Source organism: Notolepis coatsorum (assembly GCF_963971535.1).
Source record: "Notolepis coatsorum genome assembly, chromosome: 2".
Classification (NCBI taxonomy): Eukaryota; Metazoa; Chordata; class Actinopteri; order Aulopiformes; family Paralepididae; genus Notolepis; species Notolepis coatsorum.
Window position 1 is genome coordinate 47,539,633 of NC_140166.1, and position 17,801 is coordinate 47,557,433.

Genomic DNA, 17,801 nt, shown 5'->3' on the forward strand with positions numbered 1-17,801 from the left:
AACACTACAGACGGTTAACACGTTCACTACCACACAACATAGGGTTAACCCTTTCACTACCACACGACATAGGGTTAACCCTTTCACTACCACACAACATAGGGTTAACCCTTTCACAACCACACTACAGAAGGTTAACCCTTTCACTACCACTCTACATATGGTTAAAAAAAAACTTGTGTGTGATGATATCTCGCTGCCCAAGTTGTAACACTAAATAATAATCTCAATTGAGCAGGAAGACACGCAACATGTGAATGTTTAACGCAAATTCACACAGATGATCTCCTAACTGGACAGAAAGGTACGGAATATGGTAAAAAGGTATGGATTTCTACTACACCCATTGTCCATAATATGACATTATTTCTTGCCTTTGCCCCTAATTTAGTCATTATACCAATTCCCCCCTGGTCATTGCGCTATACCCTACTGTCGAGTCTGGGGAGATTACCTCTGATACATACACCTGACCAGCAAGGAGTTTTACTAGGAGAGCGTAACACATGCCGAGGTTCACGCCATCTCCCCCAGAGATCCCCTCACTGCTGAACAGGCAACGACCAGCTTCCCACCACCGTGAACACTGTGCCAAGCGTTGTGTTTGGAGGGACGACTGACCGAGCGGGAGGTACCGCCGTCAGGAACGTAACCTGCGGGTCTCTTTTGCAGTGGTAGGCGAGTGCTTAGCCCTTTCACTACCACAGTACCAAACTACCAAATGGTTAACCCTTTCACTACCACAGTACCAAACTACCAAATGGTTAACCCTTTCACTACGACACACAAAAGGTTAACCCTTTCACTGCCACACGACAAAGGGTTAACCCTTTCACAGCCACACTACATAAGGTCAACCCTTTCACTACCACACTACAGACGGATAATAACCGTCTGTAGTGTGTAGGGCTGCAACGATTAGTCGACATAATCGACGACGTCGATCATAAAAACTCGTCGACGCAGAATGTTTGCGTCGATTAGTACTCGTAAAAATTTTTAAATAAAAATGTGCACTACCTATCTTTGTGAAAGTGGCTTCTCAGCTCTGGTCCAGCTGAAGACAAAGTAGAGGAACAGATTGGACATTGAGCATGACCTCAGAGTTGCTTTGTCTACCATCACCCCAGACTTTGAGACTCTTGTCAGGAGCAAACAACATCCCCAGTTATCCCATTAGTTCCCTGGGATGTTAAGCTAAGAAGTCTGCTATATATTTTTTTTTGTTATTTAAACACTTCCACTTTAATTTGTATTATTTAATTTATTTATCTTGTTATGAGTGATTGTTGTATTGTTCAAATACATTTTGATTTAAAGTTGCTTAAGATCCAAATTCAAATGTTTCATGCGTCATTATTTTAATTTGGTATGGGATCATCATGTTATGTTAAGTTAACTGTTAAGGCAGAGGGACTGGACAACAGGGTGACATTCACAGGTGTGCAGACTTGAGCATGCGAGGTAAAACATGCATTGGAGAAGGAGCCATGCCCACAGGAAGCAGAGATTGAGGGTGTGACAAAAATAATCGTTAGATTAGTCGACTAATCGAATGACAAAAATAATCGACAGATTAATTGATTACCAAAATAATCGTTAGTTGCAGCCCTAGTAGTGTGGTAGTGAAAGGGTTAACCTATTAACCGTCTGTAGTGTGGTAGTGAAAGGGTTAGACCTCTAGAATACCAGCCACACCACAATTAAGACCATTTTGAAGGAAATAGGACCATGGCAATTACATTACAAGATAAAGACACAAAAAAGATCATCATGTCACATTGTAATTTTGTATTTACTGTAAAATACCGATATACAGTCAAAACTAAATAATATAATTTGGGCATATCGCCGAGTCCTACTGGTTAGCACTGCAGCAGCAGCCAAACCAGTTGGGTCAGTAATGGAGTTCATCATACAGCATCAAGTGCAAAAAAAGGTTAATTTCCAGTTTTCATGCATGCGGTCTGTGCTGATTAGGAAGACAGTATCTTCTCATCATGATATGACACACACTTCTTCAAAACAATGGTTGAACCTGATTAGGGTAATAATGTCTAATAATGATGTCATTAACAAGCAAATATCAGGCCTACCTAATATTGCTCACAGAATTACATACTACTGAAATACTGAAACATTTGAGGGAAATAGCATTTGAAAATTCAATTATGGAGTTTTGGTTTGTTACCATGCAGTTTGGTGTGATGAACCTCAATTGTATTATTTAAGCCAATGTGTGATCTTGCATACATATTATAAGACGATATAGTCATGTCCTTTAGTGTTGTCACGATACTGGAATTTCGACTTCGATACGATACCTTGAAAAGTATCGATACTTCGATACCATTTTGATACAAAAAAAATATATATATATATATATATATATATATATTTTTTTTTTTTTTTTTTTTTTAAACAAATTTAGCTTTTGTTGCTGGTTGATTCTCCTCAGCTTCTCTCTGGTACTATGAGAGAAGATAAATATAACACTTTTAAAACCCTTTGTTTAGCTTTAGATCACACATTTAACACTTTAATCGCCGGAAACGCCGAAACTCGTCATTGCCCGCCATGCTCATTCTGCCGAAGACGCCGTAACACGTCTTTGATATCAATATTTCAAAAATCTGTGATCGAAATCATATTTCTCTCCCGGGGACCTGAGATATACTGCTGAGCTCCACTCAACTCTCTAACGGTTCAAGAGCGCCATCTGGTGGCCGATCGGCAGATCGCCCAACAGGAAGTCACGTGGATGAAGTGGTGCTCACCCATATTTCGTCCGGGCACTCGCTATCATTAGCAGGACTCCATCTTGACACAGTGAACACCGATCGGTGCACATAACTCGATAAACAACATGATTTGGACGTATATACTATTATACAACCTGGAAATGGATCGGATATTTCGACATCCCATAATAGAAAAAATTCTGCGCGAGGAAGATACGGTGAGTTTCAGCGTTATTTTCTAATGTCTGCTATACTAACTGCTCTGATGATCATATGACCCACACTAGATGAATGATATAACGTTGCCCACGGAATTATAAACGACCCCCCGCCCATCCGGCAGTGGAGGCTGCTGACCAAATTTTTAGGTGAAGCACAAATTATTATATTATATTATATATTAAATAATATTTTTAAAACATCCCCCACTGTGTGTCAGTGGACACAGATGAAAACATATTAACATTAGGTGACAGCGGACTTGACCAGATGAAAACATATTAGGTGACAGCGCACCTGACCAGATGAAATCATATTAGGTGACAGCGCACCTGACCAGATCAAAACATATTAGGTGACAGCGCACCTGATCAGATCAAAACATTTTAGGTGACAGCGCACCTGACCAGATCAAAACATAATTAGGTGAAGGTGACAAGGAAGCCACATACTCATACCCCCCCGACACTCAACTAACCGCCTCGGACAGTCCTTCATACCAGTGGCCATCAGGCTCCACAACAGTGGGCAGCGACTGCTGCCAGACATCGACCTAGAACTAATAGGAACCCAAGTAGGACAATAACACTACCTTATGCATACTGCACCTTATGTGGATACTGTGAATAATGAATAATGTATATTTCAGTTAGTTAGATAGTAAATTATATTGACCTATTTGTTTACACTGCTTGTGTTGTTTTCACTACCTGTACCCCCCCCCCTTCCCCCATGCTGCTATGATGCCTGAATTTCCCCAAGGGGATCAATAAAGGAATATCTTATCTTATCTTATCTTAAAAGGAAAGATGAAATTACCTACCTGGGTTCCATCCTATAGAGGCAAATCTTTCCTGTGACAAAATGGGATCCAATGTAATAAAACTAAGTCAACCAACGAACTAGATTCCTGTACCGGATCTCCTCTCTGGTAAACAAGAATACCTTGAAGACTCTAACAGGAGCACTCATTCAAGGGTACTACGACTATGCTTGCACCTCATGGTACCATAGCACCTCAAAGGCACTAAAAACAAGATTACAAACATCACAAAACAAACTGGTCAGACTACTGCTTGACCTTACTCCTAAAACCCACCTCACCCCTGTCCACTTTGATAACCTAGGATGGCTTAGAGTAGACGACAGAGTACAGCAACTTGCAATGGGCCTGGTCTACAAGATACACTACACCACTAAGATACCCATGTGCATGTCGAAATACTTCCCAAAGGTCAGTGAATACCACGACCACAACACCAGAGGGAGTTCCACAAATCATGTTCAACCCAGATAAAATAATAAAAAAAAAAAAAAAAAAAAAACGTTTTTTTTAATAAAAGAAAATAGTCATAACTTAGAAATTAGATTGCATAGGTCTATGAATCGATATCGCGATTCTGTTTCGATTAATTGCCCAGCCCTACAGTGTGTACAGTAAGTTAGCTTGGTGATTATCATTGTGATGTAGGCTAAGCTGCCTAGCTACTGTTAGCATACAAGCACTGTAGCCTACTTACGTTTTTTCTGATCCAGATGCATAAATCCACTTCTTCATGTTGCTCAGTTGCTGGTTTATACTTCGGTCCTAATGTTGGTGCAAAGTTTAATTTAGCCTGACTTGTTATAGCTGTACAGCTTACTAACTACTAAACAACAACTTTCTCATAGTCTCAACTTTCACATAGTCAAAATGGGTCCAGCTGCATGTGAGGAGGATAGGTTTAGCTCGGGCCAATCTCAAGTTTCTCAAGTTTCTTTATTATTTGTCATACAGAAGTACAGAATACTTTTATACAAAATGCTTCTTTATGTTACATTTTGTATAAAAGTATTCTGTACTTCTGTATGACAACTAATAAAGAAACTTGAGAAACTTGAGATTGGCCCGAGCTAAACCTATCCTCCTCACATGCAGCTGGACCCATTTTGACTTTGCAATGCAGAAATCTCTGATTGGATTTGCAAGGCTGCCAATCATATTCAACCTCCGTGTATTGGATGTCAAGGGCTGTCAATCAATCAATCCTCCATTCAATGGCAAGAGTTTAACTGCACAGACCGTGCTTAGATGAAGTTAATAGCCTATTTTGATTCGCTGTTATTTATTATTTATTTAACAATGGGTCACACCTGTGAAGTTTTCTTCACGAATAATTACTGCAGGCAATACTGCAGTGCAGGCCTGCTCAGAGCTGTACATTTTGGCCATTTTTGAAGAAAAAAAAATCACTGGCATTTTTTTTACAGAGGAAAACATTTATAATAAAAAAATAATAATAATAATAATTTAAAAAAAATATATATATATATAGTTTTTTTTTTTTATATATATATATAGGTATATGTAAATTCATAATAATTATGAATTATGAGTGAATTTGTGTTTCACGTGTTGTCATAGAGAAACCTCCACTGCCATCCGGTCAACATCAGATCATACGTAGTAACTTCTAGAAGTACCTCCAGTTGAAATTTTTTATCTGGCAATATAATGCATTTGGGGCTATAAATCAAGTTCTGGAGAAAGCTGCAGAAAACGATAAAAACATACTTATACTTTAGACCGTATTTTAGTATGAATATGTGAATGAAAAAGTATAACGTTGCTACACCCTGAACAATAGATATAGGACATTGAATGGGCCATAATAATGTCAATTTAGCAATACAATTTAAAAAGTTATAGCCCTGCAAAGAAGGGGAACTTCTCCATAGACAAATAGAGCTGGCTAGGGATGGTAAATTATGAATTTAACCATGGCGATCAAAGTGTTAAAAATAACTGTTCATCTCACTTCAATCATTTTTATTGCAAAAGCAGAACATGGTATTTTCTCAAGCAGACAGATGTAAACACTGTAATCTGTGTTGCATGTACCTGACAAACTGAACTGTTTGTATTACAGTTAGTAACAGTTTCGATTTTTATTTAAAGATAACGAGAGAGCGAGAGAGAGAGAGAGAGAGAGAGAGAGAGAGAGAGAGCTATGCTCGGAGCATTTTAGTAACGTTACATTTTCAACAAGATTGCTGCTATTTAAACACTTCATGGAAACGGGGTAACGTTAACCTTATGTCGACTGTAGTATTGTATGACCTCGACATAACGTTTAAACGTTAACGTTACTCCGTTTCCATGCAGTAATTATAAAAGGTGGCCAGCTAAGCTAACGGAGCTAACGGCTAGCAGTAGCTAACGTTAGCTGATAGCTGTAACGTTACAACGAATCAGCTGTTGATATTATGTGCCATCAGTAGACAACGTATCATGTATTAAACTAGAGTTAATGGTTTAATGCTTCAGTCACAGTGACGTTGAAAGAGCAGCTGTCACGAATCTCTTTCATTTCTTTATGGAGATCCGCGCTGGCACTGCTCTGTAACACCGCTTGCAAATAGCATTGGGGCATTTTTAGCTTGTCCTTCGTTGTTTACTTCAAACCCGAAGTACCTCCAAACAGCACTTCTGCTGTTTTCTTTATCCACAAGCACAAGTTGCGGAGGCTCTGCATTTGCCATCTTCAGCTAAAATGTTTGAAGACGGCTCTGTGAGGGGGAAGGCTGGACTCGGAGGAGGCGGAGGGGCAAGCGCGCTCTGAACAGCGCGTCAACAACTTGCTGTAGAACACTCGCCAGCTGGTACCGATACTGCAGAAAGTATCGGTATTTCGGGAAATGAGTATCGAAGCCGTTTTAAATATTCAGTATCGATATGTATCGATACTTCGATATTTTTGACAACACTATGTCCTTGTGATTAATATGTAGGTATTAATGTGTCCAGTATTGCCCAGCCTTTACCCGATATGAACCCTCTGACCTCCAGGGCCTTGCCTTGTAAAAGGGATTATTGTGTTACTAGTCTCCCCAATATCAACATAGTCTCACAGCTGTAGTCAAATACAATACACAGTAGGATAGAGTAGCATAAATTAGGCTATGTTGCAGAACTAGTTACTAACTAGCTGTTAGCAACCTACTAGCTCTACATGCGTGAAGTAGTGAAATGCAGAATACATTCTGTGCAAACAAAATAGGCACGATGATGGTGTAATGTGTACAGCATACAATTAGCTCGAAAGGAACATGCTACCTTCATGGGAAATGCGCTTACAGTCTTCTCCAGAGTCAGACAAGAAAATAGATACCAATTTCCTCTCTGTGTTTTCAGTATCTGATAGCTATCCGGCTGCAAGCTAGCCTAGCTTAGCACAGATTAATGGAAGTGTATACAGATCAGATAGCCTAGCTGTTGGCCAAAAACACCTCTCACAGAGTTTTAAGCTAAGCTAGATGATTGGTATCTATCTTCTTGTCCGACTCTAGAGAAGATAGTAAGTGCATTTCCCATAATGTTGGCGTGTTCCTTTAAGAAGCACCAGAAGTCACTTCCACAGATCCTGTGACAAGGCATGGCTACACAGGGACTTTGGATTGCAATAGATTACCCAAGTCCAGTCCAGTCTATCACACCCTGCACTACCAAGTGTCAGAAATGAGAACATAGGCTTATCTCTGGACTGAGATCAGGACCACTCTGGAGTGATAAGCTGCTCCAATGCACACAATAGAAATAGAGTGAGACTCTGAGCAGCTTGTCAAACCCACACAGGCCAAATCAAAATGCCATATGAGAAAGATTTAATGATCTTAAGTGAGGGTTGGCAGGCTAATTAGTGATGTAGTGGTGCATGACTGTAGAGGTAGATGCTACTAAACAGCATCCATCACAGTGAGTCAGTGGGCTTTCCAAACACATGAGGAAAAAGATGCATTTATTATAGCAAACTGGGAGTGTAGTATACAGATGGACCTACTCAGTATTGACCATTTTAGCTGTGTCCAGCAGCTCTATAGGCCACTCTGTCGGTCCAATACAATTTACCACCCTCTAGAGGCCACAGTTTTCGCCCTAGGAGGTTGACATTTTGCATGAAGGTCAAGTGTGTGTGTGTGTGTGTGTGTGTGGGTGTGGGTGTGTGTGTGTGAATACAGGCATTTATAAATGCATGCCAAGACAGTCTCATCAGAAAACGTACTTAAAAATGACTAGTCGAGTCGACCACAGGAAAAAAGGTACATAATGTACGTTATGTTATAGGCTAGCCATAAGTAATATACTTACATCTTGTATAAGTAATGTTTTTATATTTCGTATCAGCAAAAGTGGTAGCGGGCAGGTGCTCTCACCACCACCCTGATCCGCTAGATGATATTTTGCGGCCCCCTACTCGACATCAAAGTGTAGTGTTAGTGCGGCCCGCACGCAACTTTTTGCCGAGTCGTTGCGCGAGTTGGACGTTTTATTTATTTTATCACTTTTAGGCTACCATAGCGCATGTTGAAACGTGATTCCGGAGTGATACCAAGTGGAAGGAAAATATATCCTGTATGGCAGGCATCCTCAAAATTCTCCGCTATCTCCTCTGCAAGCAGTGCTCTGCATGTCCGGCTGCACTGCTCCACTGTCTGCGTCTGTCTACTCTGCTTTGGTCCAATCACATTCAGTGTCCGGTCAGCGTTTTTTTCTCCCACCCACAGTCTGCGAATCAGAGGCAGAGTAGGGCAGGTCTTCGCGGAATGCATGTCGTCTCTTTCAACGGGTCCGAGTCAGAGCGAGAGTTGACAGCGCATCTACAGGTAGTCTAATCTGCAGGTACTGTAGCTAGTAGCCTAGTTTCGCCAGCAGGCAGCTAGTAGAAAAATATGGCATGTTCAAAGATGGCCAGTAAAAGAAAAGTCGACAGTGAAAATCACTGCAATTCAAATGTGAATGGACTGAAAAATATGCGTTCATCCTCCCAGCACCAAACCAATTAGCTTAATATGCCTGTAGCTCTTGTGAAGAGTGGCAATTTGAAACGCCACTATGAAACAAAACAGTTATTTTGATGCAACCTTTCCTCAAAATTCAGTGCTAAGAACCACAAAAATAAATGGAATGAAATCATCATATCAAGCTGCAAGTAGGGGTGCACCGATGTATCGGTCGGGTATCGGTATCGGCCGATAAGTGCCTTGTTGACTGCAATCGGCCGATAAGCTCGAATGTGCCGATGGCAGTAGCCGATAAATATCCATCAATTTGTGTAGCATCAAAAGACAAAAAAAAGTTCACTCACGACCTGCACAACGCCTTCCTCTCCTACCTCTCCCAGAGACAGTCGCATTTCTACTCCTCTCCCACCCTCCACAAGACCAGCTCAAGGCCTTTCTCTTATCCACCCAGAGACGTCCGTACCAGCCTTCTACAGCTCCCTTTCCCTGGAGCCTGGATCTGCCCCTCCCTGGAACCGCTCGGCCGTGCTGACCTTTTTCTTTTTACAGCAGAATCAACTCAACTTTAAACCGTAATATGGATCTAATAAGCTGGGCTTTTACAGCGATTGATCGCATATTCTCGACGAGGAGGCAGAATGCGGACGATCCACTCTGCCCACTCGGGAGCCATCAAGCGGGATACACCATAAATTCATACGGGCAATGGCTTGCGATATGCTTTTTCCCGTTGGAGATAAACGATGTTGAAGACGTATATCTTCTAATTGTCATGCTGCTCGGCTTGGGCTCCGTCAGCTGTTGGATCTGGTACTGCCTGAATCTAATTCGGAAGAAGTTGAATCCTATGGCCAAGGACATGGCCGGGATCAAAGACAACCAAATGGAACTGTATAAAAAGATCGCTGACCTTAACACTCTGCGGGGTGATGAACAATTGAGTTCTAAGACCATGTTGGAACGGGGCGAAATCTATCACACAGATGAACAATCGTGCCTGAAGACTATTCTTGAGAGACTTGTTACCAACCACGCAGAGGAACTGTCGCGGTCTCAGGCCATTCTGGACATCACGACGGAAATTAGGGACGTGAGAATAGATATGCCACCATACCGTGCTAATAGGGGGTATGATGATTAATATAAATTAACCCAATTTTAATCATATGGCAGCAATTTGCCTCAAGCTGCATGTATCATCCCCCCCCCCCCCCCCCCCCTATCCCATTCTGCTGTGAAACCAACCAAGGTCGAGGTCAGTGCGGGGGGACGATTTCGGAGAAGCGGTACCAGGATCGAGGAGGAACGAGCTGTGCTGTCTGGGGGAGATAAGATTGATGAGGCCCCCGTCCCCCCTCCCTCCACCACCATTCTCTACCCAATCCCCCCTCCCGCGTGTACGCCTGGCGCCTATGCCTTGTCTGGACGGCAGCCTACTAGTTTGCGCGCTGGAGGGGGGGCCCTAAGACTGTTTCATTACCCAAGTCCTATCCCCCAGCCTCCCCCGATCCCGCCCCTCCCTCCATCCCTCCCTCCCTCCCGCCACCTGGTGCGACGACACTTTGTTTTCATGTACTACTTAGTGTTGTTGCAGCCTGACTATCGCATATGGCGTCTCAGGCTTTCTGTAGATGACATGTGTCAACAAATGTACATGTCTGTTGAATTTATGCTGTGCCGTTGTTACTGTAAAAATGTAATGATTGTGATGTTATTATTAATGAGACGTTGAGCTGTATGTGTGTGTCGCTGGAATTTCCCCAAGGGGATTAATAAAGGAATATCTTATCTTATCTTATCTTATATTATTTACCCGAACGTAGCAAGCATTATGCGTTCATACTAGCTCAGTTCCTTCCGTTGCTCATATAGCCCTGAGTTTTACCCATTCTGCAATCTGTTAATAAAGTTTTCAATCAGACACATGTATAGAAAGGCTTTGTTTTATTATAACCTTCGTTGCAGTAAAATCATTATGCCTCGTTTAAGTCATCCTGCGGAGCTAAAAGCTAAACGGCGGCGTTGTTGTTGTTGTAGAATACCTCTCGTCAACTCAAAATCAATGGCGGACAAAAGCGTAAGTAAAAAATGTATACGCGCTTGCCGATTGGTGGTAACAGCAGAGGCGGGAAGCGGTGTGTGATGTAATTGGCAGAATCGACTGTCAATCAAAATTTCATTGGTTGAGACAATAGTATCCAGCTGCAGCCCAGCCGGTAGACCATACTGGGAGAACTAGTATCTAGCTGCAGCCCTGCAGAACATACTGGGAGAGAGATTTTCCTTTTTTTAAGTAAGTAAAGAGGCCTATGTTCATGTCGGTGAGCACAATTTGTAACACAAATATACAGTAGTTTCATAAAAAAATATATATATATTACAAAAAAAACAAATAAAAAAAATAAAAATAAAAAAAATATTTAAAAGAATTTGCCACAAATATCGGTATCGGTATCGGCCGATTGTGTTAGTTGATCGGTATCGGTGGCAAATTTTCATATCGGTGCATCCCTAGCTGCAAGCAGAATTATTGTTAAATCTATGTCACTACGAGAAAAAGCAACCAAGTCCTCACTCAGTGGCATGGGTGTTGGCTAAACACAAGAAGCCATTCTCTGATGCATACATAATAAAATAATGTATGACTGAAGTGATGGAGACCATGTTTGAAGGCAAACTAACGCAACTCCCCCTCAGATAGCACAGCAACCAGAATAACTGAAATACTGGCTGGTGATTTGATTAAACAGCTTTGTGATATAATAAAAAAAAAAATGCACAGTGCATTTCCATAGCTGTGGATGAGTCCACTGACACCATTGAGAATGCTCAGTTGCTGGTGTTTGTGAGGTTTTATGATGAGGCAAAGGGGTAGTTTGTTGAAGATGTATTGCGCCTGACAAACCTGACGACACACAAGGGGGGAAGACATAAGAGGAAGGAGTAGGTAAGAGATGCCTATGTTCTGAAGAACCGTTCATGTTCTGAAATGTTATTGCTAAAGGTTGAGAAGATTGGATCAGTTGTACTTTTCTTCGGAATACTTGAAAGTTGAAACCCTTTTTTTCTGGAATATTTGATGCGGCCCAGCCTCACCCAGACTCTACCTCCAGCGGCCCCCAGGTAAATTGAGTTTGAGACCCCTTAAGGTAACAGTTGTGGTTAAGGTTAGGGTTAGTTTAAGGTAACAGTATGGTTAAGGTTAGGGTTAGGGTTATGGTTAGTTTAAGGTAACATTGTGGTTAAGGTTAGGGTCAGCCAGGGTTATGGTTAGTTTAAGGTAACATTGTGGTTAAGGTTAGGGTCAGCCAGGGTTATGGTTAGTTTAAGGTAACATTGTGGTTAAGGTTAGGGTCAGCCATGGTTATGGTTAGTTTAAGGTAACATTGTGGTTAAGGTTAGGATCAGCCAGGGTTATGGTTAGTTTAAGGTAACATTGTGGTTAGGGTCAGCCAGGGTTATGGTTAGTTTAAGGTAACATTGTGGTTAAGGTTAGGGTCAGCCAGGGTTATGGTTAGTTTAAGGTAACAGTTGTGGTTAAGGTTAGGGTTAGTTTAAGGTAACAGTGTGGTTAAGCAATAAGGTTTGAGTTAGTTTAAGGTAACATTGTGGTTAAGGTTAGGATTAGGGTTATGGTTAGTTTAAGCCTTAAACTAACCATAACCCTAACCACAATGTTACCTTAAACTTGTGAGCACCCCAGGTTTCTACCCCAGCAAAGGAGCTCAAAGGTTTTCTGAAAATCAAATAAGTAAATTATTATTTGTAATACGTAGGCCTACTACACATTGTATATTTTTGTAAATATGTCAATATATAACTTTGAAATATTATAATATGTAGCGAGAACGGGCTGTGCACGTACACGGTTGCAGCTATTGAAAATGTGTGCTTGTTTTCAAAATAGCTTGATATTCCTGTTGGTAAAAGGGCCTGGTCATGCATCTTTCTGCTATTAGTAATGATGGTCAGCTACAGAGCATTAGGTCCCAGTTACAATGATCCACTGTGTCTGTCCGTCTACACCCATTTATTTATGTATTTTTTCAATGAGGAGTATCCGATTGTTGGGCAGGGCCGATGATGTGTCCCATCTCCGTCACATTTGTGTCCGTTTTGACGTACAGAAAAGTTTAGAGGATGAACTTTTGGAACCGATGGATATACGTCACCTTCCATTAGAAAAGCGGATCGTTTCTGCAAAACGCACAATTTTCTCACAGTTTTTGTAATGGATCAACGTAGCCAGTCGCCAAAAGACTACAGGTTGTGGTTGATGTCATTCAGTGAGTGGGTGCTGGAGAAGGATGTGGGTTAGGCTACGGCTACGCAGACACCGGCTTGTTGCAGTGTAATAAACTCTGGAACACCGTTCCAACTTGGCCAACCCAGCTATGATCAGGAGGACAAGCTGTCATGCTTTGAAAAGTGTGGTATAAATAAACGGTAAGCACTCATGGACCTCCAAGGCCACAAAAAAGGAACTGTAAGCTGAGGTACGAGTGTTAAGAACAGATTAGGTAAAGCCTCTATTAGCTGGGGCTTCCAGATTCAGAGTGTGTTTATTTAAGAGCCTAGTAGCTACACTGGAGGCAAGCTCCAGTCCAGAAGGTTTTGGTCATTTCTACTGAATGACCATAGGCGACAGTGAGACCACCCACCCACCCACCCACCCACCCACCCACACCCACACACACACACACACACACACACAAATGTAGGCTTTAGCCTGTATCCTTGATTGATTCAAATACCCTGCCTCGTGAGCTGAGCTTTTCCAAAAATGGCAATAAATAACGTCTGTAACCCAACAGTGAAAAATGTCCTGTTCAAAATAGGCTGCTGCTGCCCTCACTTCAGATTGGTTTAACCCTTTCACTGCCGCACTACCAAACTGTTAACCCTTTCACTGCGACACTACAGAAGGTTAACCATTTCACTGCCACACGACAAAGGGTTAACCCTTTCACAACCCCACTACAGAAGGTTAACCCTTTACTATCACACTACAGACGGTTAAGTGTGATAGTAAAGGGTTAACCGTATGTAGTGTGGTAGTGAAAGGGTTCATTAGCATCAATATGTGCTACTGTATATGGCTGATGACAGACATGCGCTGGGGCCAATGCTGCACTACACGCACCCACACATTGTCTGTCGGTGTCTGGCATGACAACAAAAACAACCCAAGAAACAAAGACAGTATTGTTTACCACTAGTACCATTGGCGTCGCTGCCATTCATGATCATGTTTTGGACATTGATATTAGGCCCGCCATACAATCTGTTTTCTATTGTATCAACAATCTGCACAATGTGGGGAGGTTTTGAATTACAAAGACACGGCTGAGTGGAGATGAATTGAGGGGGGACCATCACCAGATAAACACAAAGTCCCACTTCAGATCGCCCTAATGATCACTGAATGGAGGCTATTACTCACCCAAATTAAATAGCTAGGCCCCAGGCTTATTGGTTGTATCCGTCAGTCAATCACATGTCGGGGGTGGCAGTAGGCTACACATTCACCATCGTCGGGGCTCTGCCCGTCTGCCTTTCAGACATAATTGGGCCTTGAATGCAGACGGACTTGTGGCGGCATTCTGGTTCAATCAATGTCAAAGTTGACATCTGCCCCGTGTCACATCAGTGTGAGGAATGAAATATGACAAAGCCCATCAAAATGTAGCCTAGCGAATGCCTTGGTTTTCAAATACTTTTCAAAACACTAACACCTGCATCTGTCACGGCTATATCTACAGCCCAGGGAGGAGACTGACTGTAGGTCACCACATCATACCAGGAGCTTAACCAAGAGGAGCAGTATTAGTCTTAGCTAGGCTACGAGCTATCAAGTCTCAGCTAAGCCCTCTCACACAGCCAATAAAGACAATAGGTCTATCCCTACCAAACGTTAAGGGAACACGTCAACATTATGGAAATGCACTTCAAATGCAAGGCAAACTAATAGATAGATACCAGTTTCCTCGCTGTGCATTCAGTAAAAAGCTATCTGGCTGAAACACCTTTGCCAGAGTTTTGAGCTAGGCAGGTGGTCCGTAGCTTGCATCCAGCTTTCTACTGAACACACAGAGAGGAAATTGGTATCCATCTTCTTGTCAGACCCTGGAGAAGACAGTAAGCGCATTTCCCATAATGTTGATGTATTCATTTACATCTCTCTCTCTTCTGTCTCCATTAACACTCACTCTTGTTCCCTCTCAATTTCCAGTTCTCCATCTCCCATGCTTTCCGTTCCACACTCCTGCTGCCTCCACGACCATGTTGGGAACATCACTGGACCATGTTGGGCACATCACTGGGCCATGTTGGGCACATCACTGGACCATGTTGGGCACATCACTGGACCATGTTGGGCACATCACTGGACCATGTTGGGCACATCACTGGACCATGTTGGGCACATCACTGGACCATGTTGGGCACATCACTGGGCCATGTTGGGCACATCACTGGACCATGTTGGGCACATCACTGGACCATGTTGGGCACATCACTGGGCCATGTTGGGCACATCACTGGACCATGTTGGGCACATCACTGGACACATCACTGGGCCATGTTGGGCACATCACTGGACCATGTTGGGCACATCACTGGGCACATCACTGGACCATGTTGGGCACATCACTGGACCATGTTGGGCACATCACTGGGCACATCACTGGACCATGTTGGGCACATCACTGGACCATGTTGGGCACATCACTGGGCCATGTTGGGCACATCACTGGACCATGTTGGGCACATCACTGGACCATGTTGGGCACATCACTGGACCATGTTGGGCACATCACTGGGCCATGTTGGGCACATCACTGGACCATGTTGGGCACATCACTGGGTCATGTTGGGCACATCACTGGACCATGTTGGGCACATCACTGGGCCATGTTGGGCACATCACTGGACCATGTTGGGCACATCACTGGACCATGTTGGGCACATCACTGGACCATGTTGGGCACATCACTGGGCCATGTTGGGCACATCACTGGGCCATGTTGGGCACATCACTGGGGAGATTCTTTCCACAATTAACTCACCCTCTCCCTACTGGCGTACACTTGAGCATTCCAGTCCACCTGCCAGGGGCACTCACTCTCGCACTCCCAGCCCAGCACTCCCCTTACTATTTCACATTTCATTGTATACTCGTATGCCGTGACAAATAAAACTCTTGACTTGACTTGACTAGAGGGAGGGTTGAGGGCTGTTTGGCAGAGGTGGACTCCCTAGGGAGCTGGCTGACTAGCTTGGATGGATGGATGGCCCCGTCCTGAGCAGACACAGCTAATGCGGTCCTGTCAGTACATACAGTGCAGGCTTCCACCTCGTCGATGTAATAATAACAGTAACTGCAGACCTGTCAAACTTTCTCTAGCTATGGGTTGCAGATGGGCTAGTCTCCTCCAGATGTTGAAAACAAGCTGAACATTTTTACAAGACCTTGGATCTAAACCAGCAAATAGAACACCAAATTAAGAAATGGAGATGTCCACAATATAGGGAGGGGGCGGGGCGCGCAATAGCTACTCATCTGCCTCTCGTTTTCTAGATTTCCTTCATAATGATGATGGCAAATTATTGTTCTCTCAGCGACAGTGGAAACCACTCCAGAGACATAGCAATAGCATAATAACAATGCTCATTCCCCGGCCCTGCTCTGTTATCAAACAAATGACACCACGTGTGCCAACGATCTAACAAATAAAGTCATGTTGAATGAGTCAAGGTGTCGTCTCTACTCTGTTATTCGGCGCAGAGTATATTAATAACAGGCTGTTTGCATTAACACCACATGTTGTTGTGGCTGCCTATACCTTAGCAGAGTGAATGAATGAATGAATGAATGAATGAATGAATGGATGAATGAATGAATGAATGAATGAAAACTTTATTTAACAGATTGCAGAATGGGTACAATACAGTACAGCTCAATACACACAATTGTTAAGGGGATGCAGACCAGAGAAAGACTTTAGTCTTGTTTACATCAGGGTCCCCCATTTTCAATTCATAGTGACATTTATGACATACAACATACATGACATCATGACATTTATGGCATAGGGACATACATGACACACAGGTATTTAGTAATGTTACATTTGTGACATATACGATATGCAAATATACAGTACTGTTACCCATAGATCCTGACAAAGTATATACATAATATGTATATACTCTGTCAGGATCTATGGGTAACAGTACTGTATATTTGCATATCGTATATGTCACATATTATGATGGGGAGGGGACTGTACAGAGTAGAGCTTTATTTCACAAAAGAGTATAAAGAATCGCCGCTATTATGAAACTGGTTAGTTGACTTTTTTTTATCTCGCCAGTTAGTCTTCACTTATAACTATAGCAAAACATTTGAGGAAACAACTCACCTTTTACCAGCCGCTCTGTGGTGGACTGTTTTTCTGATTTGTCCTTGTCTTTTCCCGACATGTTTGCTTCTTCTTCTCGAGAGATTTAATAATAAATCCAGGTCCAAATAATCTCGACCCGATGCTAGATCGCTAGCTAGTTTGAAGACCAGCTAGCACATCGATTTGGACGACAACTCCGTGTTGTTATTATTATCGGTGCTGGAGTCAAAGATGTTTGCTTTTTTGTTTCTTCCTGTCCAATAAAATAAAAAATACAAAAAAAAGCAGCAACCTTAGCAAAGCGAGCTATAGTTACTATACTAACTGCTTGTATGAGCCAATGTCAACAAGCTTTTGCCAACAACAGCAACATTAATAAAATACAAGCAACTTAAATCCTGGAGGAGAGCGAACGTTAGCAGCTAATCCGATGTCTTACTTTTTTTACCCGTTATATCAAGGAGGCTATAGCGAGCTAACGTTATAGCAATGAGATTGGCATAGAATAACCATAATAACAACCCGAATGATGACGACCCATGTTCTATTTACCGCTCCATTACGCGTGCCAAAAAATAACAATATAATCCAAAGCGTTTTGAATGAGTGCGTGTGTGTGTGGTGATCGAGAAGCGTCTTCTTCTTGACCACCGTC

General features: G+C 42.5%; 1 protein-coding gene across 3 annotated transcripts in view; it reads right to left on the reverse strand.

Annotated features, from left to right (window-relative positions):
• ppp3cca (protein phosphatase 3, catalytic subunit, gamma isozyme, a) overlaps window positions 1–17,509 on the reverse strand; it is a 128,577-nt gene extending 111,068 nt beyond the window's left edge. For all 3 annotated transcript variants that reach the window (XM_084337925.1, XM_084337926.1, XM_084337924.1), the window contains exon 1: window positions 17,165–17,509. In XM_084337925.1, the coding sequence (XP_084194051.1) occupies window positions 17,165–17,225 (61 nt within the window). In that variant the 5' untranslated portion in view covers window positions 17,226–17,509. The remainder of the gene's footprint in view (window positions 1–17,164) is intronic.
• Between the last annotated feature and the right edge of the window lie 292 nt (window positions 17,510–17,801).